The sequence below is a fragment of the Scaptodrosophila lebanonensis genome, unplaced genomic scaffold, assembly GCF_003285725.1.
Source record: "Scaptodrosophila lebanonensis strain 11010-0011.00,11010-0021.00 unplaced genomic scaffold, SlebRS2 tig00000053-arrow-pilon, whole genome shotgun sequence".
Classification (NCBI taxonomy): Eukaryota; Metazoa; Arthropoda; class Insecta; order Diptera; family Drosophilidae; genus Scaptodrosophila; species Scaptodrosophila lebanonensis.
This window is the reverse complement of record NW_022060548.1, coordinates 7,124,227-7,150,941: the sequence shown is the minus strand read 5'-3', so window position 1 is coordinate 7,150,941 and position 26,715 is coordinate 7,124,227. Positions and strand designations below refer to the sequence as shown.

At 38.1% G+C, this 26,715-nt stretch overlaps 1 protein-coding gene and 1 pseudogene across 1 annotated transcript; one reads left to right on the top strand and one right to left on the bottom strand.

Moving 5' to 3' along the window:
- Positions 1 to 7,849: 7,849 nt before the first annotated feature.
- Positions 7,850 to 11,808, bottom strand: LOC115623903 (annotated as a pseudogene).
- Positions 11,809 to 18,785: 6,977 nt separating this feature from the next.
- Positions 18,786 to 21,470, top strand: LOC115623400 (neurochondrin homolog). Its single transcript, XM_030517709.1, has one exon. It carries the CDS (start codon positions 19,102 to 19,104, stop codon positions 21,271 to 21,273), a length of 2,172 nt encoding a protein of 723 aa, XP_030373569.1. The 5' UTR covers positions 18,786 to 19,101; the 3' UTR covers positions 21,274 to 21,470.
- The last annotated feature ends 5,245 nt before the right edge of the window (positions 21,471 to 26,715 follow it).

Below are 26,715 nucleotides of genomic sequence, written 5' to 3'. Positions count from 1 at the left end.
TAATTACATGAATTCCATTGTAGTTTTAAATACCTTTAATGAAGCCATTTTAATAACTCGACTCCAAACGCACCGCGCTGTCCAATGATATCCTTTCGATGCCCCTGGCTTTGAAATGCAAACTATTGCAGTTCGCTGCGATTTCTGTCACACGATTTCCACGAAAAGGGATGGCATTGTGTTCGTATACTTATATACTCGTATGTATGTATATTTAAATGCGCGAATATTGATATGTTTTCAGCAGAGAGCTGGAAAATGGATATAGCTGCGGTAATCACATACACACATGCGCTTTAAAATCCAATTGTGTTTAAATAATTCTTTAAACTTTGTTTAAAAATTAGGCAGGAAAATATAAATACCTCCCATTATTTGTATAAACAGAGGAATGGTTTTAAGAATTAGTTTGCATTTATTAATCTCATTCTTGATAGCTTCTGCTAAAGGTACAAAAAAAAAAAAAAAAACTTTAAATATCTCAATTCGAATTTAATTTATTACAAAATGTAAGTCTTCGGCCTTTGATATAGGTATCTGAGTTTTGGGGGATTTTTAATTCCGACATTAACAGTTTAGGATAAATGCGGTGACTTTAGGATTGAGTTCTTCTATTTCAGAGAGCATAATCTGATTGAAGGTGATAAGCAATCAGATAGATAGAATGTTAATGCTACTCATATAATTAAATACTTCCCTGCTAATTTTTTAATTTATTTTGTATGATTAACAGATTATTAATCGAAGCAGAGCAGCGTTTATATCGTGAATAAATTGAATTATAGATACAAATATGTTGGAAAACAATGCAGACGTTACAAGATTTTAATATTAAAGGCGATGGATTGTAAAGTTGCAATTGTTATAAACCGTAGAATTAAAAATAATTAAAATTAAATATAAGAAGGTACTTACAAAGTACACCTCTGGAAAAAGCAACTTGTTGCTTTAATTCCAAATGAATGGCATTTATAGTATTTACATGTCCCTTATTAATTACTAATTACTTTTCTCCATTGTGATCTCAATAAAACAAATTAAAATATACTTGAATCAAGATAAAATAATAATTATAGTAATGATATAAGAAATAATCCGATTCGTAACACTTTAAAATGCTTCCTAGACGTTTCCGGAATTATAAGTAAAAACGAGAGCAGGACTCAAGTTCGAATTTCCTGCAGAGAGATCCGTGCACGACTTGTGAATGGCCAGGGAAAGCCTTAATAAATTAAATGATTTCCTAACTCCCGACTATCCCTCAGCTGTGGCGAATTGAAAAGCAAGTTATCTCGCATAATAAGTACTTCCCAACTTTCCCTTTCAGCCTATGAGCTGTGTTTTCAAAATTCGAAGCTCTTCCTCATTTGTGTAGCTTATACATATGTTTAAAACCAATTTGAAATCATTTTGCCGGAGCCATCAAACGGGGACGATTTGATTTTGTTTGGATTTAATCAAAAGGACCGTTGCGCAGTGAAGCAATTGCCGGGCTTAACCCAATTTGTGCGCCTGTGCAATATTGTGGACATAAATAAAGCACTTTGCTTCCCTGTTTGCGCGCTGAATGTCTTATGTTTTGTTTAAAATTATGCAATAAATATTGCGGCTGCACACGGCGCGAGTAAATAAAACGGAAATAAAGGAATCCAAACGAACGCGAAGCAAAAACAAAACCAATTTACTCAGCGCGCATACAAAATATGAGCGACCATATCAAAGAAATGCCCCAAATTACATGACGAGCATTCCGTCTACTTTATTTTATTTTTTATGGAGTCGATGTGCGTGTGTGTGGGATTTTTTTTTACCACTTTGGCACAGTTGCGTGACGGCAGCTGCAGGAAGAGCGAACACAATTCGGACAGATGAGGGCACATGGGACGAGCCTGCGGGAATCCTTTGTCTCCTGGGGTTTGTTTGCATGCGGCGCCCGCACAACAAATTCAAACAAATTCGCACGCGATTTGCCAAAATCCATAAAAGTGCTTCCAACGATTGGATTACGGTGTGAACATATCGGTATGGGGCCCCGGCCAACGACAATTTGCTAAAAATCATTGCCGGCGAATTGGGCTTCCAGCAGCCCTTTTAAACTGATTACGATGCGCGGTCCCTCTTCACACACATGCCCACATGCTTACGAGTGTGTGTGTGTGTGTGTGTGCGTGTTTGTGTGATTTGGCTGGCCGTCGTCCAAAGCGGCGTCTCTTCACCACAAGGCTATCAATTGCAAATTTATTTGAGGCACCTGCCCAGCTGCTCCGCCATTCACGGAATCAGCATACGCGTATTTTATACATTTGTGCGATTCGCTTACACTGAGCACAATTACGTAATCTTTTTGGATGGTATTAGCAAGTGAGGGAAGTTTTAAACCATCATAAAAAAAAAACATTGTCACAAATTGTTAAACAAGTTCATATCGCGCCGAAATTTATTTACTTTTTCGAGTTCTCATTAAGTACATCCTATTGAAAAGCTATTAAAAATTCTGCAGAAGATAAAGTTTTAAAAACTATCTTTAACTTTCAAAAATAAACCAAGAAGGAAATAGCCGCAAATGGAAAGGAATTTGGATGATTGACGAAAGAAATTTAATTATTAATTAAATGAGTTTTTTCTTCTACAATTATATTTTGAGAACAGGGGGATTGTATTCAGAGATTTAAGCTCTCTAAGCAATAGTTACTGTATTAGAGGCATGCTTTTTTAATCGAGATTTCCTCTTCGTAAGTATAAATATTTCGTCCCACTAAACGGTGCTAAGTAACCAAAACATGCAAAGCTGAAAAATATAAATAGGAGCATTTTTACTTTCAAATTTTTGCAAACTGGGCTGCTCCTTCAATTAATTAGAAGTATTTAGGTGAATGCAACTGTGTCTTATTTTTTCAAACCAAATCTAATGAAGATGCTACAAAAAAGTCCTAAAAATTCTCTGAAGCCTGAGCTCTGATGTCCTCCTTTAGAGATCGAATTTGTGCCTGTTCGGGTATCCATAAAATATTGTTTTCGATTCTTGAAAAACAATCACAATACAACTCAAAAAGAAAAACGTACCTCAGATATGTTTTGCTGTCAAATACTTAATATGAAATCCTAATCTTAAGTATTAACTATAATTCCTGCAGTTAAAAATTGGCCTTGAAAAAGCGTTTTTTACAAAAATTTATTACTTATATAGTACGAAATAGCAATGAAAATAGGAGCTCTAATAACAGTGTCTTCGACTAGTGGTTACACAATTATTATTTTTCTAAGACTGCTAGTTTTCTAAATAACATAAAGAATATCCTAATTCTTTATAAAACAGATTTCAGAATGAGAAGAACTGATTTCTCGCAAGGAATTTTGCTTTTGAAAATATGCAGTCTTTAAATAGGAAATAAGGTATTTTTCTTTGCAGAATGATTGATGCTCTCAAGTGCTTAGTCGTCCTGTTTTTCAGAGAAGAAAGCACTTGTTTTTATTTCAGGGAGCATATATTCATATTTAAAATTTGGCATTCCCTTTTGGAATGTATTTATTGCCGTGTAAGTACATAAGTACGCTCTGTATGTTTGTATCTAGGATGTGTGGTTTCGTGCCGAGCAAATATTTGCAAGCGCAGCCTTGACACGGCAATGACTTTGCATTTTTCGTAGCTCATCTCGAGGACGGCGGGACGGCAAGACGGCAAGACGGCGCGCCACCTTTTTGTACCTTAGCCAACAAATCACCAAATTTACGAGCTGAATTGCAAATTTCTCCGAAATCTTCGAGTGTTTGCATACTAAGCAGCAAATTTCATAAAAACAGCAAATAGCAAACAGCGAACGCAACACCAGCAACACAAGGATAACAACAGCAACAACAAAGCGAAGCAACTTTTGCGCCCTGAGCGTGTGTAGACAACTTTCCACTCCCGACAGACACAATGTGTGTGTGTGTGTGTTGTCCTTTGTCCATTGATGCTGAAGTGACGCTCGATCCGTAATGCAGTTGGCAGCTTAACTTTCGCCGCTCCGGCGTTGTCTGTCAACAGCTCGGCTCTTATCAGCTATTATGCATAATTCATGTTTTTATTAAACCAAAGCAAAATGAAAGCGACAACTGCGCGCACGCTGCCCTGCGTTGTCCTGCGTTGTCCTGCCCGTCAACTTCTTGCCGGCCGCTTGTCATATGCCAGCTGTAAAATAGTGTTTTATATTCATTTATGCTGGCGCAAAACAGAATAGAAATAATAAGTGCACAGCCAACGGGGAACCACCGGAAGGGATGCGAATCTGCCCTACAAATCTCTTGCGAAACTCCATCCTCGGGCTTTGCATAATGTAATGGGGAAAGTGCATTTTACATCTAGTACGAGTGCTCGCACATGCATATGCCTGTCCTTATACGAACTTCAAACCTGCTTGAAATGGAGGTCAGCGATTTGGGTGGAGGAGGCAAATTATTGGAAGTTAAGTTAGCTTAAGATAAAATCATTTTAAAGGCAGATCGGCGACAATTTCAATTACTAATAATAAGGAGCATTCAAAAAATGATTAATGATTTGGAGAACTAAATCCGTAACCTATCACTTGATCAACTGAAGAACATATAGAACTCCAAGTTCTTTCTGTAAAGGGGACTGGTTATATCGTGACTTTATTATGACATAAAGAAAAATTAAGAGAAATTAAGCTTTGAGTTAAGGTTGCAGGAAAGCTTCATTACTAAACCTTAAAAGGAACAGCTCAATGAATAATTTGAAATATACTTTAAATATTTGTTGCTTTACTTAACAATAAATATTCTTATCTAAATAAAGATGAAATAAATAATAAATAAATTCATTTTTATTTCAAAAATATTCACTTATCAAACAAAAAAGTAACACAGCATACAATTACTAATAATAATTAATTATAATCGTGCAGCCTAACATTTTTATACTTATAAAATGTTGATTGAAAACAACTTTTTTTTCGATTTCCGAAAAAATAACCAATCGGCGCTGATAACATAATACTTTTTACTTAAATTGTAAAGAAACTTTAATGAAACAATTTTTCCCCCCGAAACTGCAAATAATTGTTTTAAAAAATAGTAATCTATAATGAAACTATTCTCCATTTTATTTTTTCAATCAATCAATCGTTTTTTAAGCCAACTATGTTTACTAGAGAATTCTACCAAATCTGTTTTGTTTGAAAATTATGAATTGGCAAGCGAAATAAAAATGTAGATATTAATTGATTAGAAACTAATTGGAGTAAATTTTTAAAATGCATTAAATATTGAATACAAAAGAATAAAAACTAATTGATTTGTTTTTACAGACAAATACTTTTAATTGCAATTACTATACCTTCTCCGACTTCTTGTCAAAGCATTCGCTCTGCTTAAATATTTATTCGAATTCGAATATGTACAAGACATGGCCAAATAAATTCAATTCCTTAAGTCTTAGTCGCTTGTCTGCCTAATCGTGCTATCAAAACATCAACAACTACAGCGAATCGCAAAGCCGTGCCAAACACAAAATGGAGGGCGGAAGTTGACACAGGCCCCGGCCATAAGGAGAGCAATTTAACTGGCGCGAAATCCTTTTCAATGTAGCACACTGCTACGCATGAAAGCGGCGGAAAAGCCGAAAGCCGAAAAACAACAACCAACAGCATGAGGAAGAGGAAGCCGTGGAAGTCAAGCTCATAAACAAGGCCCGGCGCCAATCAATAAAATAAAAACGAAACAAAAACAGAGAAGCAACGAACAAGGAGAAATGTGAGCATCAAATATTTGTAGGTCTATGCAAAACTTAAGATGTGGAAAATCCCCGCGCATCCCCGCACATCCTGCCAGCCATTAAAACTTGCTGGCGTCTAAATGGAGGATATGCTTGAGCGCCTTTTCGGTGTAGGAGGCTGGCTGAATAGATAGACAGATGGGCCGGGCATTGAACAGGATTTGGCTGTAATGAAGACAAACAAATGAAATAATTTCGACTGGAAACAATAAGACATAAATTTATATTTAACTAAACGTTGGCGTCGGCGTCGGCAAAGTTTTGTGCAAAAGCTGCTGGAAACTGGCACAGCAAATAGAGAGCCGTAGACACAAGAGAGCTGCGAGTGAGGTCGCCTGCCAAATTACGCATACGCACAGTTGCCGCGTTTTAAGGCGCCATAACTCATGGCACACGGCACCGAGCAAAGCAGGAATAGCCGCAGCAGCAGGAGCAGTTAAGGCAGCAACAAAGCAGAATGAAGACATCGACAACGTAAATTGGTTTAAGCTGACGGCAGGCAGCCAAAGGCCTCCGTTTCGCCCCCACTCAACCTCAACGTTTGACCCGATGGCCTCCAACTCCCCCAAATACGCACAGCTGGCGACGCACAGCGCCCAATCCTGACCCCCGCCTGCCCGTCCGCCCCCTGGCTAAGCAAACAAACAGTCCACAGCAAAAGACAGAGACCAACACCGAGAGCGAATCCGAAGGCCGCCCAATCAAGCGACCGTCCATGGCTACTGCGATGCAAAGGTTATGCGAAATTACGTAAATTTTTGAGGCTCAGCAATAACGAGCGTGTTGCGCTGACTACCCAGGACCCACCCAGGACCATTCCAGGAGCAATCCAGGAGCAGCCCAAGACCGCCCATGGCCCCCACACATCGTCGGGCGTCGCCTCGCAGATATAAATCATTTAAATTAACAACTTTTGGTTTATTAACAGAATTTATTGGCAACAGTTTGTGCGGCATCAGCGCGTCCACCATCCAAGGTGTGCCTTCCTCCTCACCTGCCCGCCACAAAAAAGCCACACAACTGCGGCTCCGAGCAGGTGGGCGGGCATTCGATGATTTGTTATTTGTTAGTGAAATGATAATAGCAACAAATGAGCTTTTATTGTTCCAGAGCGGGCGGGTCTCAAAGCCGCGTCGTCATTGGGTTTACGATTCGATATAAATTCATGAAGGATAAGCCATTCAAGGGGATTTGCATAATTTGTTGCCGGGGCTCGTTGGATGTCCACAACAGGCCACAACAAACAATGGCCCCACAATTACAAAGTTGTAAAGATTGCCGCTCATTCATTCATTCACTCATTCATTCATTCATTCACTCATTCTCACTCGCAATTGTTTGCCGCGAAAGATGATGACAGCTTGGGGATTGAGATGATCAGCAGAAAACCAAAGCCAAAGTACATGCTGGAATATAGCCCCAAAAGGATACAGCTATATACTCTCTGAATAAGTTATCAAGTTATTCGCAGGTGCTTACATACAAGTACGCTGGTAAGGGGTTAAGACCTAAGTTGGTGGCTCGAATGGCCAGCGAAGGTATTCCCTTCACTGGTATCTCTAAGCATGCGGCAAAAAGATACACAAACATGACTTGAAGTTCGCTAATTGAAGCAAAGTTGAGAATTATAAGAAAAATAGGGGGGCATAATGTTCTACAGTATTAGTTTTATTTACCATTTCTCTCTGGAATTTGGAAACTTTTTGTGAAATACAGTGTCATTAGTAGACATTTGTTTTCAAAAAGTAGGGTTAAGAAAGAAATGTTGAAACTCGATTTTAAAAGCTTGGAAATGGAGGAGGTATAGTTTCTGTTTGTTTTATAATGTTATGGCAGGTTATTGTTATCTAAAGCCTATATGTCTCTCTAATTGAACTGAAAATCTAGCATCTGTGTAGGTGAACATTATGCGTTTTGGAAAAAGTAATAATTGTGGTTAGAGATTTTTGGGCAAAATAATAATAAGTATAATAGATTTCCAAATTGCAACCTGGGGAGAATTAATCCTAAACAACATGTATTTTGTAACAATGTTTTTTTTTGGCTCATCAATTTATAAAAACTTGCATCCAAAGTTTACTGAAGCCGCTGAGGAGGACCTATCGAGGACTTGAAGTGGAGGAAGCGCACGTTTTGCACGTTTTCTTCAGAAGACATTTTCATGAAGAAATTTAAAGACAAACTCATATTCTAGACAAGTTTATTTTGCTTCATGTCAACATGGTCGAGAGCCAGGCACAAGTCCTTCTGTATCTGCAACTTAATGGTCGACTTATTTATTTCATCGATAAACAATGCAGTCGATTTAAATGAAAAAAATAAATATATAAATATAAAAACAATACAATAGAGAACTTTAAATAAATAAAAATAAAGAAATAAAAAAGCTTATAGAAAAGACAAAAATATCTAATAACGAATCCGACACGGTGGGGGAATTTTATATGCAGAGAATAGTCAGATACGTTATTAGACCTATCAAAAAAGAAGTGGAGATGAAAAATATGGAAATAAAAGAGAGAAGAAAACAAATAAAAATTTAAATACTTAATAATAAAAGTTAAAATATAATTAAAAATCAAAGGTGAAGAATCACTAACCCGTTGGGGAAAATTTATTAGCCAGTCCGGCAAGCTATGCCCCTACTTCTTCTGACCTTCTCAATTTTGACGATCATCGATTCCTGGTTATACAAGAGAGCAGAAATTTAGCCAGTCTTGTTAAAATCGGAGTCCAGCAGACGTTAGATCTGCTTGATGAGCGACACGAGGGCCAAGAAGGCAGCATAGGACTTGGCCAGCTTCTTCACCCACTTATTTTTCTTGCTCAGCTTCCCCAGGACTTTAGCAACCATGCACTCGACGTTGTTAGTCCTCGGCCCCTTCCACAGCTGCTGAGCGTCCAATATATCAATCTATATCTTGGGATATGCTGCAATTTAACAGTGCAGAAGAAACGCTTGTTCTTCTTTGAAGGGTCGTAGTTTTTCGAAGCTAATTCGAAGCTCGACAGTATCCAAGAAAGCGCGCTTTTTCTTCAGCAACCGCTCTCAAATACCACAGAAGCCCCATTAAACGTGCTTAAAACCTTCGACGCAAGGTTGACAAGGTGTTGTTGTATATGAATGCTATCTTTTTAAAATGGTTTGGTAAGACATTTAACACCCCAACTGATGAATTCATTTAGTTAACACTTGCAAATCATTTATACTTCAGGCATCTTTGTTAAAACCAACAACTACATGAACAAATGTTCTGTCTCTAATGAGTGAATACAAATGTGATAGCAATTCCTTTCTTTGAGTTACTTGATACGCCTTTAAATAGGATTTTTAATCAAACGTATTTCTTGGAAGAAAAGATGCCGAGCGGCAACAAAATTACAGCAAAACGGCTCGCCCAATGCTGATAATTGCACACATCAGTGGAAAGCTTAGGCTGTTCAGACAGGCAAACAATATGCACACGATTTTGAGCGATGTCAAGCAATCAAGAGCAATAACAATTCAAACTTTGGTAAGTTGGCGAACAAATTATTTGCCTGTTTGAGCGCAGTTTGAGGCTGAAATTAGAACCATTTGCCAGCAGACAGAACTCTTCAGCATTCACGAGCTGTCTTGCATCCGCATACATATGCAGACAGGCGTGCATGCATATTTCAGCATGGATGTGTATGTGAGTGTGTGTGAGTGCTTATGGGATACAAACAATAGATCCTGCAGAAGCCCCATTTGCTGAACATTGGCAAACATGGCCCGCCGAGACACGCGCCGCTGAAATTTGAAATCGGCTTGCAAGTGTTTGTTTTGACTCATCTATTTACACGCACACACAAGCATACATGAGGTGTGTGTGTGTGTGTGTGTGTGGCATGTCCTGGCAACGGCAATGTTTGCCAAACAGCAGCCGCAGACACACCCCCTTGCTACCATAATCAGCCATTGATATCTTGTATTAAAAAACCGTTAACAGGCAACAACAGCTGCGCCTTGAGTTGCAGACGCCCTCCCCCCTTCCCGCCACTTCGCCTCGTCACTTGTAGTCCTTTATGCATATGATGGGCTGGCAAGGAGGCCAACAATATATGATTGTTTTGGTGCCTTCTGAAATTTAATTTTCTTCTACCGGGTGGGTTTTGATTTTGCATTTAAATTGACACGTGCCGCGCTCGCAAACAACTGGGACAGAAGCCCAGAGACGACCACAGCGCAGTAGAAGAAGAAGAAGGGGAGGGAGGAAGAAGGGAAGAGGACGAAGTGGTGGCGCCGCAGTAACCGCGGGGGCAGGCAGCGACAGGGAAATGGCTGCAGTGGGAGAGAAAAACTGTGCGACGCCCGCAGGCTTTTCCACGTGCCCATATGAATGGCTGTATGTGTGTGTGTGTGTGTGTGTGTGTGTGTGTGTGTGAGTTAGTGGGTTCCCTTTTGTGTGGAAATATGATGGAGTGGGGTGGGGTGGGGGATGGGGGATGGGGAAATGGAGAGGAGGGTGAGAGTGAGGGGAGGATCTGCGGTGTTTTGTCAAGCAAAGGTAAGCTAGGGCGGCTGATGCTATATGCTGATTCCTTATGCCGAAATTCACTTTTCATAGCAAATTAAATGTCAAACTTTTCTTTATGTTAATATCCGCCGTCGAGCATTATGTTCTTAGATTACATTAAAGTGAAATCACTTAAATGCTTAAACGGATAAGTACATAAAGCGCGAGTGGAATGGGAGCGGAACTGTGGCCATAGAATCGGGCAGAGTGGCAGTGGCATTATGTGTGTGGATAGCTTTCAGCTCTGGGGGCATGGAAAGGCGCACTGGCAGCGCGTTAAATGAAATTCATATGTTTTATAATGGCATGCAAAAAGATGAAGCCGATTACGATTGGGTATTAGGATATAGGAAAATGGCTTTTGAGGTAAGCAAATATTTTATTATAGATAGAGTATAGTAAGTCTTAATAACAAGATATAACAAGTCTGATAAATAGACTTCTTTCATTCATATGCAGATCAGTTGTGAGACAAACCATGTGCTAGTTCCATTTATTTGAGATGTTTGAAGAAGAAGGCCTGGTTTATCATAAAAAGCATTTATATTTATCTTTATAATGCAATTAGTTTTTCAAGTTTCCTTTTCAGTAAATTTTAAGTTCTGTAAACCAAAGTCAACTTATGTAAATAAATAAATAATTAATTAATTCCAATTTTTTCAGCTTCAAACCAGTACTTGCTATTAATAATTTAGTCCTCCAACTACAGCTAAACACAGACTGCTTAGTGTATCGCCAACATCTCTAATTATTAACTTGGACTGCCAAGATAAATAGAAAAACCACCAAAAGTAATTTAAAATATTTATGTAGCATCTATTCTATACTACTTTGTGGCTACTTCGAGTAATATTTATAGCCACTATTTGCCACAAGACAGACACTTAGCTTCGACCACAACAAAGTTTCTTTCTGTCAGCCCTTTTCTCTCGTTTTTTTCTTTTTAAATTCGCCAATAGAAAATAAATACTCTTATCTGACCGCCCCAAGGAGCAGGCATAAAACTGAAATCACCACATTTACAAAACATCAACAGCAATAATTGAAATAAATCGTTTGACAAATGACGTTTGCCAAAAGCAACGAAAGACTCCCATACAGCATTCATGGTACTTCCCCTTTGAGGCAAAAACTGTGTGGCCAGAGAAAATGTGCACAGTGAAAAGGAGAAGAGTAGAGAAAAGAAAAAATGGAAATACTCTTATCACTAATCACGAGCGAGAGTCAAGAGCAAACAAACAAAAGGGGCCGCGAGGCGGGGGAAGCGGCGGACATGCAACTGAACTTCTGTGGAAGTGGACGAGTGGGCGGAATGCCAAAAGTTCAATACACAACAGTTCTGGCAACTCACTCAGGCTTCCTCTTCCGGTTCCGCCTTCACACCGCGCCGGCATTGTAATGGCGACCTCCTCCCTCCTCCTCTTCCACTTTGTTCACTTCTGTGTCTGTGTCTCCGTCTCGAGAGCTCTTTGAATTGGAGAGCAGTGGCAACGGCATGAGTTTATAAAGCCGTTTCGAAATGTTTTGACAAATGATTTTGTTTATATTTTCCGTTTCATCGAACTTTCCAATAGCGACAGTTTTGTGGCCTGACCTCTATCAACCTTACATCACCAGCCGTTTCTATTTGTGTCGAGGTAGGGGGACACTCACGCACTGTAACTGAAGCTGAGGAAGCATAGATAACCAGCAGACAGACCAACACACAGACCAACACACAGACAGACAGACAGACAGACAGACCAGCGAATAACTTTCGCCAACTGCGGTTGACTGCTCTTGCTCCAATGGCTGGACACAGATCATCAACATTGATTTCAACTTTAAGGGGCATCGTCAGCAGGCCCCCCAGCCATCCTCCACAACAACAAAATAACAACAAAAACAAGAGCTATAGACTATGCCAACGTCATCATCGTGATGCTCATCGTCCTGGCAATGGCAGGCGGCAACGACAGCGCCTGAGACAGTGATTGTCATCATTGGCGTCGTCTGGGTGTGGCAGTCTGCCAATTCCAACGGCCGAATAAATTGCGGGTCATTACGAGTTTGAAGTTGTTTGACTGCCTCTTTACAGCAACATTTTTCTAACACATTACATGTCAGTATTCAAATTCATTCGGAATGGAAATAAACGCGGAACAAGAGCCAACGCCTTGGGACCAGCTCTGTAATAAGATCCAATGTACATATTTTTTTTGTCCGCTGATTTCTGTAATACGTTACGTTATAGAAGTTTAGCAAGAAATTGATAGGCGTGGGCAGCGATTCATTTTATTTTATTTTATTTAGAACATCAATAGTTCTGTCGATTATATAATATAACTTAATATAATATAAATTAAGCATTGGCCCAACAAGGTTTTACAAATGAAGCTGCCATGTTTGCCTTTTCCAATTCGATTTTTTCATTCATTTGATTTATGCTTCATATAAGTACTAAATATAGAAATTGAAAAGGTCTTATTTCATTCACATATATTTCAAGATCAACAAATTAAAGTAATATTTTTTACGATTAAAGCTTGATCGAAAAAGTTATCAGTTTATTGTCTATAATGCTTTTCTGGTTCTATTTAAAGAGAGGTTCAAAATTCTTGGCATTTAAAAAATTCGAGTCTGCAACTAATATGAGCCTGGTTTTTTGTGTCTGAGAAAACCAGTATATTTTGATTAGATACAGTATTACTTGCTGAGAACGAAGATGCGTTCAGTTCTTTAATTGCCTTAAACCTTTCAAAAAGTTACAAAACAATGAAATGTTTTATAAATTTGTATTTATTTTTTATTTAATTATTTATGTCAACAAACATTGACTGTCGACATAGGAAATATATAAAAAGCATCTTATAAGCCAGAAAAGCCTAAGAAGAAGAAATCTAATCAAATTACAATAATATAATAATAATAATATTATTTGTCCTTCGGCTTCAATTCCTTTGCTTTCCATTTTACTTTTCAATTCCTTCCATACAAATATCGATCATTATGTCAATCGTAGTCAGGAGCAAAATGAAATAAAATAAAAAATGATGTCTTTAACGAAAGACGATTCTTTCTAATTTCTAATGTAATTCAAAAGCCATATAATCAAGCATAGTACACATACTTACATATATAGTACTGACGTACATACGAGTTCAAGTAACATACTTGAGAAGCATCTGTTATAAAGTTGTAATTGTTATGGTAACGACTATTATACCTAATATCTTTTAATCATATTTTCTAATCATATTTTCTAAAAGCAATAGCCTTGATTTATTGAAATTCACTTTATTTTCATAACAGAAATAACGTATATATGCATAATACCTGATTAAAAGTGTTTAATTAAAGTTGAAATTCACGCCTTTATCAAGCATATGCCGAGCTGGGCTCGTTGTGCTTTCTTTCTCGCCTTCATCCTTGAACACCCAGTTGTGCTATTTTATGCTTAAAGCGCCAAACAAATTAGCATTTAATCCGCCATGTTTTCCAATTTGAAAGCAGCCCATAACTAAACGCCCATAACGAGCCGCAAGCACTTAAACAAACACACGACCGCCGGCATCAACAACAACCACCTGCGAGCAACCACCGAGCAGCCGCAGGCGAACACGAACCACCTGCCCTCCTACTGAACAGATTCCGCCCAGAGGCCAGATATTCAAAGAGCCACCATATTTCCACGGTTATATTTAATATCAATGACCATGCATTTTCAATGTCCATAATTAGCGAAATGTAAAAATTAATAAATTTCGTTATAACCCAATTATCAAAACGCTAACAAGGGCATATAAAATGCTCGAATTACCGCAGTGCTGTTGTCCCAGCCACCGGGCACCTGACTATGCCCGTATAGTGGATGGAAATCGTGTGCCATGGATACTCCATTCCATCCCCATCCCACACCCACTACCAGTATCCATTTAAAATAATAATAACATTCGCAAACAGGGGAGGACGGATATGCGTTCCACATAAGCGCTGCGAGATACGAACTTGTTTGCATGAGGGCGGCCGACAGGCAGGCAGGCCTGCTCTCTCTGATGCCGTTCAATATACAAGTAAGTACTGCTTCCATATATACTATATAGTACGAAAATATATAGTATTGTATGCACTCGTATATGGAAGCGAGTAAAGTGCGATATTGTGCAATATTTGCTGTTTGCCGCTGCGAAACTAAAACTGATTATAACTCTTGCATGCTAATTTCATGGATTTGCTCGCCAACAGACAACACGACTGCGCATCGCTTTTGCATTTCAATATTCATTTAAATTATGTTAATGTTTTGCCCGAATGCATATGCCAGAATAAATAAAATTCTCCAAACACATTCAGAGTATTCGACCGGTTAATCATTCTACACAAATTTAAAACATACTTATTTATTGCAAATGGGTGCAGGCTTAAATGTAAAATCTAATCGCATGATTTAAAGCTGAACAAAATCAAATGCAATTGAATTACTCTACACATTAGCTGGAATACACTTTTCATGCTCATTAACCTTACAAAACAAAACAACAATTGTCTTTATTTTTAAACATACTCTTTGTTTATTTAGTTGTTGCTAGAAATTATGAAATTTATGCTGAACGAGATTATTTCTTCAAATTTACAATTTAAAGTTAAAATAAAACAGATTTGAAGTAAATATATAGACAAATTGCTTAAATAAAAGGTGATTATATTTCAAAAGATTTTCAGTTTTGACATAAAAGTAATTTTTAGAAACCAACTAATAAATATTCTTTTTATTTTTTGAAAAAAAAGTTTAATAATTTCAAATAAATTGAATATTCTAAGGAGAACAACTTTAGAAGTTCGCCATTTATCGAAGTCAGAGTTCTCCCAAAATTTAATAATTAGCCAACCCAAGACAGATCTTAAATAAAGAATAAAGAATAGAACGATAAATAATATAAATATATATAAACGAGTATATTAAAATGACTTTCTGATCAGCTTGATTAGATTCTCTAATATAATAAGTAGCTCTATTATTATTATTTCAAAAATCATATCAAATATATAAGTATGTATAAGCAAGTCATTTAGAGGCTGCAGCAACTCGTTTTCTGATTGTGTAGGCCAGTGTATGAGTTAACAGAAATAAACAAAACAAAAGCCATTTGGCTACAAATAAACAAGTGCTTTCGGACATTTCTGAGCTATTTCGCCCTTGACTTCTGCGATTTCATAGACTTTTGAATCGCAGAGGCCAAGTTTTGGCAATTCTATTTCTTCGCTGACTTACAGGCGTACAAAATTAAAATTGTGACAAATCTCATGGCTCATTAAAAAATGTTTGATATATTGGACAGCGTTGTACAATCGCCAAAAAACAAAAAAAAAAGTATGTATATACATATGTATTCGTTTATAATATTGCCCCAAAAAGACGCAGAATTGTGACTTTGACGCTATTTCGATCTATAAATCTGAGAGATACACAACATGAATTCGAAAAGAGCAGCTATTTTCGATTTTCCAAAAAATAAACGTATAACATGTTAAATTGTTTATATACTTTTCATATATATTTATGTAATATGGAATGTTCAACCGATTTACACATTTTTGATTTAACAGCAACTGCTTAACTAAATGGTATTAAACATTGATTTCAATAAAGTTTATCAACTGAAACTGGCTTAATTTTTAATTTTTCTCACCGCTCTACAAGCAAATGCATAATTTACTTAGAAGTGTGAAATAAATAACTCGGCTTCCACATACATACTTGTACGTGTACTCTTCAAGCCAAATTAATTTATTTAATTCATTGAATAATATTGTGGAAATTAAATGAAGCGTTTTACTTATTCAGTGATTCGCCAATTATGTCTGCAAACAAGCAGAACACGTTGCTGCTCTAAGCCTTGGCATTAAACTCTGTAAATATTGTTTACGGATTTGGATTACATTTTGAACAGAACAGAAATCACCTAAGTTGTTAATTTGTAATTCGCACATTTCCTTAATTATCGCAATCGCATGCATTGAAATAAAGCGAAAATATGCAATAAATTGAGTTTGAAAGCAATTTCAACGTACAATTTAATTCATTGACCCTAAATGAAATGAAAGAGCAGAAAGCATATTTAATTTAAATACACAAATAATGTCTATGTATGCACACCACACCACACACATGCACATGCATGTATACTCTATATTTACACACACACACACACACACACATATTTAATTTAAATAAATAATTTCAATGCGCATTTTCACGGCATGCACGGCCGCTATTTATACGAAAATACATATATTTTTCATATACTTACATATCACTATACAAGTATGTATTCGCACGTATAAAACCGAACACGGGGAATTCTAGGTAGCGGGGTGTGTGTGTCTTCCACGTTTGTAAAAGCGAAGGAAAGTCAAATGGCCCGCTGCATTGGCCAACACCCAAAAGCAGCAGCCGGCGACGAAAGCGCGATGTGTAAATACATTCTGGAACAAATGCAGCCAGAAGGCGCAGAACACCGAGCCGCGCCGTGCAGTGCACGAAAATGTAAACACGAGGAGTCGGAAAAGTGGAAAATCATTTTCTAATTATACACAATGCGACTCACGTCACTGAGCGCCGAGAGCGCGAGATGCAATGTGAGAGATGGAGATGGTCGGATCGCACACTCTTTTCGGTTGACAGTACAGTAGAGCTTCTGCATAAAGCATATATTCCCAAATAAACTTTTGTAAATAATAACAACAATATGTATACTCAGTGCATCTGAATGTGCTGCAAAATAAGTGAGGAAGGTATATACAAGTATATGGAGATATTATTAAGTGATTTGGAAAAGTATGAAGAGGAATCCAAATCGACAAAAACTATATAATTGAACATCTAAATTTTAGGAACTCTACGATTAATGTTATAAAATTTTAAATATGAACTCGAAAGAGATGATAAATTCAATTAAATGTTTAATTCTTTAAATGATATAATTAATTATCTGAAAGTACTACAAAATATGAAGTATGAAGAGGAATCCAAATCGACAACAACTATATAATTGAACATCTAAGTTTGTAGCAACTCTACGATTAAAGTTATACAGTTCTTAATATGAACTGAAAACAGATGATAAATTCAATTCAGTGTTTAAATGAAATAATTAATTAATATATATATGTGCTCAGTAAATCTGAAAGTACTGCAAAATAAATGAGGAAGGTATGAAGAGGAATCCAAATCGAAAAGTTTTAGGAACTCTACGATTAATGTTATTAAATTTATAATATGAATTCGAAAAAGGTGATAAATTCAATTTGATTAAATGAAATAATTAATTAATATATATATGTGCTCAGTGAATCTGAAAGTACAGCAAAATAATGAGGAAGGTATATATATGGAGATATTATTAAGTGATTTGGAATAGTACGAAGAGGAATCCAAATCGAAAAGTTTTAGGAACTCTACAATTAATGTTATTAAATTTATAATAAGAATTCGAAAAAGGTGATAAATTCAATTTGATTAAATGAAATAAATAATTAATATATACTTGTATGGGCTCAGTAAATCTGAAAAGACTGCAAAATAAGTGAGGAAGGTATATATATGGCGATATTATTACTAAATGATTTGGAATAGTATGAAGAGGAATCCAAATCGACAAAAACTATATAATTTAACATCTAAGTTTTAGGAACTTATGTGGGGTAAGATTAAGATGACTGGATCGAGCCCTGATTGTAATGCTATTATTACCCAATGTTTTTTAAAGGTCCGTTTTTTTTTATCACCGAGAGTATTTAATGAGTTGCTATTTAATTTCACAATCTCCAGTTTTTGTCTTTCTGTGAGTTCATAAAGCCAAGAGGCCTACTCATTGCTGATCAATGAAAAAGAAGCTGATCTACGCTTTTTTCCTCTTCCATATCCGCAGAAATCGTTCGATGAAATGGTAAGTCGGGTTTTGTGTCTTTATACTGGATAGTACCCCCACTCCAATCACTTTTAAAAGTGCTATAGTGGCCAGTTCAGTTTAAGGAGACGGATTTGTGCTGTTCGAGCATTTTTTGATTTATAAACTTTCTTCAATATTGTGGAGTTTATTCTTCAGCTAGTCAAAATTTTCAAATGCCAACAGTCTCACTTGTCTCACTCAAATTAAAGATAATTAAATAATTTAATTAATTCAAACATAACAAAATACAAATGAATTATTGCACTTCTCGAAATTATTTGCACATTTACTTTCTACACTCCATTTTAAATAATCCAAACCACTCGGTTTATTTTATCGAGAGTCAACTGTGAATCTCAAGCATATGTATGAATAGAAAACTGAAATTTGTGTGGGTTTGGTTCGGCCATGTCCAAGAAACAGCTGCAGCCGTTCCTGGTTTGGAAAACGAAGAAGCAGAGCGAGCGACCGTATCCATGGCAGGCCGATGGGGACTACTGGGCCGATTGGCCCGATCGGCCCGATCAGTGCGCGAGAGTGCGTGGTCGAGCGAAGAACACACGGAACGTGAACAGAACGTACAGATCGAGCCGCGGGTGAAGCGCAAACGACCAACGGGAAAGTGTAGCCAAGTGAAAGTGTGAGTTCTATTTATAGAGCCCCAAGATAGACAGACCTACATATACCGCACATAAAAACTGTATATACATATAGTGTATCGGCCGCACATATATAGAGACACTGTAAATAGATAGAGCTGCCGTCATTTGGCCATAAAAGAAAAACGCACTTGGAACAGTAACGAGGAATAGGGGAAGGGGAGAAGGAAGGAAAGGAGGAAGCGTGAGTTGCATTCAAAATGGCGGATGTTCCGGAGCCCGTGCGTAAGTGCGCCAACCTGCTGAAGGGGACCCGCAGCGATACGGAAAAGTTCGCGGCCCTGTTCATGGTCACGAAGCTGGTGAAGGGCAAGGATTGCAATACGGAGGGCAAGAAACTGTTGTTTGAGGCAATTGGCTTCCCTTTTCTGCGCAAGCTGCTCGTCTCGAAGGATCTGCCCAACGACTGCCCACCACTGGTGTACAAGAGTGTGGCGCTCTCGATCTTGACGTGCTTCTGCCAGGAGGAGGAGCTCGCCACGCACAAAGACATCATCGATGCCATCCCCACGCTGCTGGAAATTGTCGAACAGGCCGACGACGATGACTACGAGGACAATCTGATTGTGGTCAGCGAGGCCTACAGCTGCCTGAAGAGCATTGCCAGCTATGAGCCGGGCCAGCAGGCTCTCCTGGCCACCGGCGCCATACCCAAGATGTCGCAAATCTATTCGGCGCAGAGCTTCCAGACTGACGAGGCTCTGCACCTCATCGTGCAGCTGGTGAAGAAGTTTGGTTCCACCTCGTGGCCGGAGGATCCCACCGCCTTCCATGCGCTCATCCAGCGCATTGCTCTGGACATGGAAACGGATCACACGGAGCGCAAGTACGAGCTCTGCCGCATCCTGGCCGACATACTGATCACCTGCAGGCGTGAAATTATTGTCAACTCGCTCGAGGGTCAAATCTGGCCGGAGAGTCTCTTCAAGGGCTGCGGCGACATTTTGAAGGCCAAGATTGGTCCCAAGCAGCGCGATCCGGCCCTGCATCTGATAGCCACCACCCTGCAAGTGTTGGGCATTCAATGGGCCTTCATGGACGACCAGAAGCAGTTCTTCCTCATGCTGCTCCAGCTGGCGGCCATTGAGGTGCGCATGCAGATGGACGAGAAGAAGCTGGAGACGACCTTCAAGCAGGCCGATCTGCTCACCTGCTGCTTCGTCATACTGGAGCAGTGCATCGAGTACATGGCGAGTGATCAGCTGGATATGGAGCCCAAGGAGAAGCAGACGACGTATACGGCGCTGAAGGGCGCCTTCAACCAGGTGATGGCTGTGCTGACACGTGTTTCCAACGACAAGATCAAGGACAATGGCAGTCCACGGGACAAGGCCTTCATCTTCGCCATTGTGCGTATTCTGTCCGCCTGGTTGGCTCAGGAGACAACGGCTATGCGTCCGGCCATCTACAAGCTTCTACCCTTTATGCTCAAGATCGGCAACGAGTCCTTCCACGAGCTGAAGGCCTGGCGAGCAGGTCCGCGCGAGGGTGAGGCGCCCGTCGATGTACTGCGCATAATGCTGCCAGCACTCTGCCACTTCGCTGTCGAGGACGAGGCCCGACGCGTACTCTTCACCCACAAGCAGGACGAGGTGCTCGTCGAATCGCTGGAGCTGTACTTCAGCATTGCCCACTGGAAGCGGCCGCCCATACCGCGTGCTGAGCGCCTGAAGCGCATGAACGAGCCCGATCCGATACCCACTCCCCAGCAGCAGGAGGAAATGAAGGAGGCACGTGCCGCCATTGTCTCCCTTTGCAACATACTGATGAACTTCACAGTCCTGGAGCCCAAGAAAGCCGAAGACTCGCCCACCTTTGCCAATCTGCTCAAGTTTGTGGTCGAGAATCTGCCCGAGCTGAAGGACACACCCGACAATCTCGTCATTCACGGCAATCTGGCAGTGCTGGGCCTTTTGCTACTCAAACAGCAGTCCAAGAAGGTCAAGCAGAACGACTTCTCCATCTGCCGCTACATACAGGCCACCATTCGCTTCCTCTGGGATGCCTACAACATTGACGAATCGAATGACCCCACAGCGCTGGTTGTGTCCATTGCCTACAAGGGTCACTGGTCGGAGATATCGGAGAACTGGTTCCTCGGCATGCAGACCATGTGTGGCGTACTGCCCCTGGTCCCTTGGCTATCCGAGTTCGCTCTGGAATCTGGCTGGGCCGAGGGCATTATCAAGACCCTGAAGAAGGTTAAGATCGGCACACTGCAGGCGAATGTGAAGTCCGCATACGAGGACTTCCTCTCCCAGCTGGTGGACGTCAATGCCGAGGTGGTGGCTGTGCTCAAGAAGGCTGATGCCCTGCGCGTCTGTCGCAACCACAGGATGATGGATCTGGGCAAGAAACTATTCGGCGATTAGGCGACTTATTCGCTTTCTCCTTATCTCACTCGCTCCAACGACCCTTGGACGAAGGGCCGACTTTTCTCGACTATTTTTATATTCATACATGCTTACTATATACATACATACTACATACATACATACATATATATTCAAACTTTGTTTCTTCGGTGTATTTTTGTGAGCATTTTTTATATATGGCGGGTGTACTCGTATATATATATGTGTGTGTGTGTGCTTGAGTGACGTCACTTGTTGCTTTCGATTTGTATTTTGTACACGGAAATAGAATGAAATCTTTTGCGAATTGAAACACAAAATCATTTTTTTTTAATGATTAACAATTATAAGAAAATAAAAGCGAACAACAATTCGACAGAGACAGAAGAAGGAAAGAGAAAACAACAGACGACAAATAGATTTTCATTTCAGTTTGCAAACAGTTGCCAGTTGTTGCCATTCATTCAAGCAAATGGCTACAGAATTGGATCTACACTCATACAGTTGTTGTTGTTGTTGTTGTTATTCTCAACTGTGGGGGATTAGTTAAAAATTGTTTTTAAAACAACAACAACCACAACAACAAGAAAGGAAAAACATGCCAGCTCGTCACACTTAATTTTGGCCACACAAAGCAAAAAACGGAAGCAGGTCATCAGAAAAACAAAAATATAATTAAATTGAAAACCAAACTGTGGGAGACTCCAGAAACTACGTACAAATATGCTTAAAACTGCTCCATAATTCTATTTAAATAATATTGCAAGCTATGACATTTGTGTTGAGAACAGATGGAGTTGAGGATTTAGGGAAGCTATTCCCTACAGTCCGGCCAGACAAGCACTATTTAAATGAATTGGCGAGGCTAATCCAATCTATTCCCTCCTCTTCCTCAGCTGCCTCATTTATGTTTAATGCTATTTAGCGCTTTAAGCGACCTTCGCTTATTAAATTCAACACAAACAGACCATTTAGCCATGAAACATAAAAGGTTTTGTAAAACAGCCCAACAAATGCAGCGACTGCTGGCGGAAATGAGCTCGAAAGTATGTTTGCCAAGCCAAAAATAGGCAAACAATTCCATAGCCGAGAGCAGGACAATGCTAAGCAAAGCCAAATAAAAACAACAACAGAGAACCGAGCAGAGAACCGAGAACCGAAAACAAACAGAAACATCCGCAGGAGCTGATGTTGTTGGTGTTGTTGGTGTTGTTGCTGGAGCAGACGCAGTCGCAGTCGCAGAATTAGAAATGGAATCTAGTGCCAAAAGCTAAAGGTCCATTTTATTACCTTTGTCAAATGCATGGCAACAGCAAACAGCAAAATAATGCGGGTGCGGCAGAGGGAGCCAGGACGGCTCCCTCGAATCGTCCTTCCCTCAAATTGAGCAATTTCAACGACAAAACACAACAAGCAACTCAAATTTACACATTTCGAGGCAGGCGCGCCAGAACGTACCGAAAAGCACCACAAAACAAAGGGTGAAGAAACGTGCCCGAGTCCTGCCAGCCAGGACATGGACGCTGACAGCGCGGGAGCCAGCGAAGGGTACTCTGCAAACATTCAAATGTCTAAAGGTATGCAATAAAATATTATATCGCCATAAAAAAAAGAGGAAACACACGGAAAAAATAGCAATGGAATTGGCAAAGTTGATGGAGATAGGACTCCGGAGGGGGATGGGGCTGGGGATGGGATGGGATGGGATGGGAAATGGGTTATCAGGCGATTGAGCGATACTTTTCGCATTTCATGTAATATTTCTTAAGCAAGGTGGGCGGCTGGTGGCGCACATATTGTGGAAATGTCTGAGATTTATGGCAGATTTCTGAGCAGCTCGCAGCTGCTGCCCCATTGTTTTAGCAACTGCTTTGCCAAAAGATTGCCATCCCATGAAATATGGAGCTCGATGTGTCCGTATGCGCTCTACGGGTGTGTGTGTGTGTGCAAAACAAATACACGCCCATACATGAATATGTAATACTATGCACAAAAAATAGGAGCATCATTCAACTCATCATATTGCAAATAGGCCTCAACCTGGATTGTTATTTCCCATTAATACTATTTGTATTTGGAATATGATTTCTGATTGACTGGTTCATAATTATATATCTAAGAACTCCAATTTTTCTGACTAAGTTGAAGCTGCTTAAGAAAAACTAAAGTGTATCAGCAATACATTTTGTCGGCCGTTATATTAGCAATTATCTATCGATATAAATATAAATATGTTCCAGTTGGTTAATTCTTAAAATATAAAATTGAATAAAAGAAGGAGTTGATGATTGTAAGTTTACTTTAATGTTCAATCTTCATCTTTACAACACAAGAGTTAAAGTGCAAGATTTAACATTAAAGTTGAATTTTTATTGTAAATTATTAAGTCAGTCAGTTGTTTCACTTAACTTTACAATGAATCTTAGCTTTCGAATCTGTTATTGATTGTCTTCCTACATTTGAAATCTCTTGCTGGTCTGCGATTTCAAACAGTTCATTCAGTTGCTGGAACAGTAACTAATGAAGATAATAATAAAGATTCTCTCTCCCCCTCTCGATTATGTAAAGCTCCTATATTTTAGGGAAGTTGATGAACTTACCTAACAAATTAAGTTTAAAATAATAATAATAATAAATCAAAAGAATGCATAAATATAATTGCCTTGCACTGGCGTTTAGCAAATCCATTTTAAATTTGACGTTAAAATCTGTATTCTTTATATACGTGGTGTGTTCAAAAAGTAAGGTGACTTTTTAATTATTTAATTATAATTTTATTTTGTAATGTTCGTACACATATAAAGAATCGAATCGAAGAACTAGTTTAAGGCGCTGGTATTATAACTAAGGTGGATTGCTTTGAAAGGGACAATATAAATGTTGATGAATAAATAAATATTTTTCCGGAAAAAAAATCGCGCCTTAACTTAAAAAAAAGTAAATATTAATTATTTAATTATAGAATTTTTTTGTTATGTTGCTACACATATGAAGAATCGAATCGAAGAACTAGCTGCTGACCATTTGAAGTGCCTGGAAGCGAATTTCAAAAGTACTTCAAGGTTTAGAAGAAGCGCTGGCATTATATCTAAGGGCGATTGCTTTGAAGGGGACAATATAAATGTTGATGAATAAATTAATATTTTTCCTGAAAAATGACAAGTCACCTTACTTCTGGAACACACCTCATATTAAACAGTTCTAATTGAAGTTAAGCCAAATCAAAAACTCATCAAGCATTTTGAATTGGCTAATTTCACAGCCAAGAGGATTGTTTTTAATTCAATTACGTAATATTTAGGCACATATACTTGTATTAACTTATATTTCTGTAAACAAAAGTCATCAATAAGCTCGACTTCACTTTCCGGCATTAATAGAAGTGGCAGGTAAGGCAATTAATTTGTCTGTCTGTCGGACCAAACGCCATCATTACCATCGACACGCTCTCAAGCCAAACATGCATTCAATGAGTCATTCATTCAGTCAGTCAACTCTCCAATTAGCCATGAGAAAGTGGAAACACGTTGCTGTTGGTGTTATTGTTGTTGTTGTTGTTGTGTGTTGCAAGTTCTCGCCGGCGCTTTGATGCGCATCAGATGAAATGCAACACTGGCTGGCAGCAGCAACAAACAACAACAAACAACAACAACAACAACAACAACAGCAGCGGCATCTCAATAGCAACAAGTTGAAGTTGTCTTGATTGCAATTAGTAAGTGCTATGCTCGCACATTGTTGCTGTTGGTGTTGCTGTCTTAATGAAATTAAAACAAAGGCAAATCTGGTCCAGTCCCGCCATTATCCTTTCGTATCATACTACATAGCTTTCGATGCTGATGCTTGTTGTTTGGAGTGCGAGGACGCGAGTTGCTGGCTGTTGCCGTTTTCGCGAAATGAAATCGCAGGGAACCATCAACTCACAAAGGAAAAACTCGCTAAGCTGTTGGCTAAAGATAAGCTTATCGATTTCCCCGGCAAAAGAAAGAGGAGCTGCTTATGCTTTCTTACCCAGCCCTTGGCACAAAGTTTTAATAGTTTTAGACTTTATACACACATAGTACCTGGATTGTTTTGTCAAGAAGTTGCAACAGTTTAAATGAAAACTTTATGCGCACCATTTAAGAAAATATACAAGTAGTTGGCAACAATTTTGCAGCATTTGCAAAACACAATTTAAATAAATTATAAAACGGCGTAGAGATGAATTAATTGAAATACTCAGGACCAACATTTACTTTAAATAAAAATAAACGTCAATTAAATTAGTTACCGGAATAACTAAAAGCAATTAGCAGCGAAACACACTCTAGATTCAAGCACACTTAGAAAAATATATCTAAATTAACGTTACCTTAAACATAATATTAACCAAAGACTTAGTTTAATAGGCAAAATATATTAAGTACCTAAAAGATATATATAATTATAAAGATAAATAAAAATGTTTAATGTTGAAAGTAAAATTAATAATAAGTAAATAAACTAATAATAATATCAATATAAATAAATTTGTAATAAATAAAATAAATAAAAATAAATAAAATGAATAAAATAAATAAACATAAATAAAATAATAATAAAACAAATAAAAAAATAAAAGAAAATAAAATTAAAAAAATAAATAGAAATAAATAAAATTAATAAAAATAAATGAAACAAATAAAATAAAATAAAATAAATAAAATAGATTAAATAAATAAAAATAAATAAAATGAATAAAATAAATAGTAATAAATAAAATAAATAAAAATAAAAATAAATAAAAGAATAAAATTAATAAAATAAATAAAAAATTAATAAATAAAATAAAATAAAAAAAATTTTAAAATAACTAAATAAATAAAATAAACATTTAAAATTTAAGCTGAAAAAAAATGCAATCGGAAGGATGTTAAAACAAAAATTCAGTTTGTAAATCAATTTTGAGTAAGTAGCCAGCATATAAGCATCATATTTGCAAATACTTTCAAATCAAAACCATTATTATTATGAATAGAATGAATAGAAGCCGTTATTAAAAATCACATACAAATCGTTGGCAAATTTCACTGCCAAATGAACTTCAAAGGGCAGCGGGAACTATTATTTAATGTATTATTTAATGAATAACTTATTAAAATTATTTCAATTCACATAACTTTGTTGAGCTAAGCTAGCATTAAATGCAACATACAAGTACTAAAGCTTTCAATGCAGAGTGCTTCATAGCAATTTTAATCTTCTTCCATTTACAGTAATTCCAGTTTTCTAAAAACCGTCGTAGTGCTGATGATTGGATTAATAACGACGCTATTGTACTTTGTTTTACTAAGCACTAGGAACAGAAGAAACGCAGCCCCAAGCGCTGTTATTTAAAAAATTGAACATAAACGCATTCCTATTTTTCAATATTTCCCAACTGACAACTTCGTGAGCATAATTTAATCAGCGACCCTGCCCACAACCCCTGCAAATTAG

Bases quoted from the DNA above. Each gene is read 5' to 3' on its own strand.
- LOC115623400 (XM_030517709.1), top strand. From the start codon at position 19,102: ATGGCGGATGTTCCGGAGCCCGTGCGTAAGTGCGCCAACCTGCTGAAG.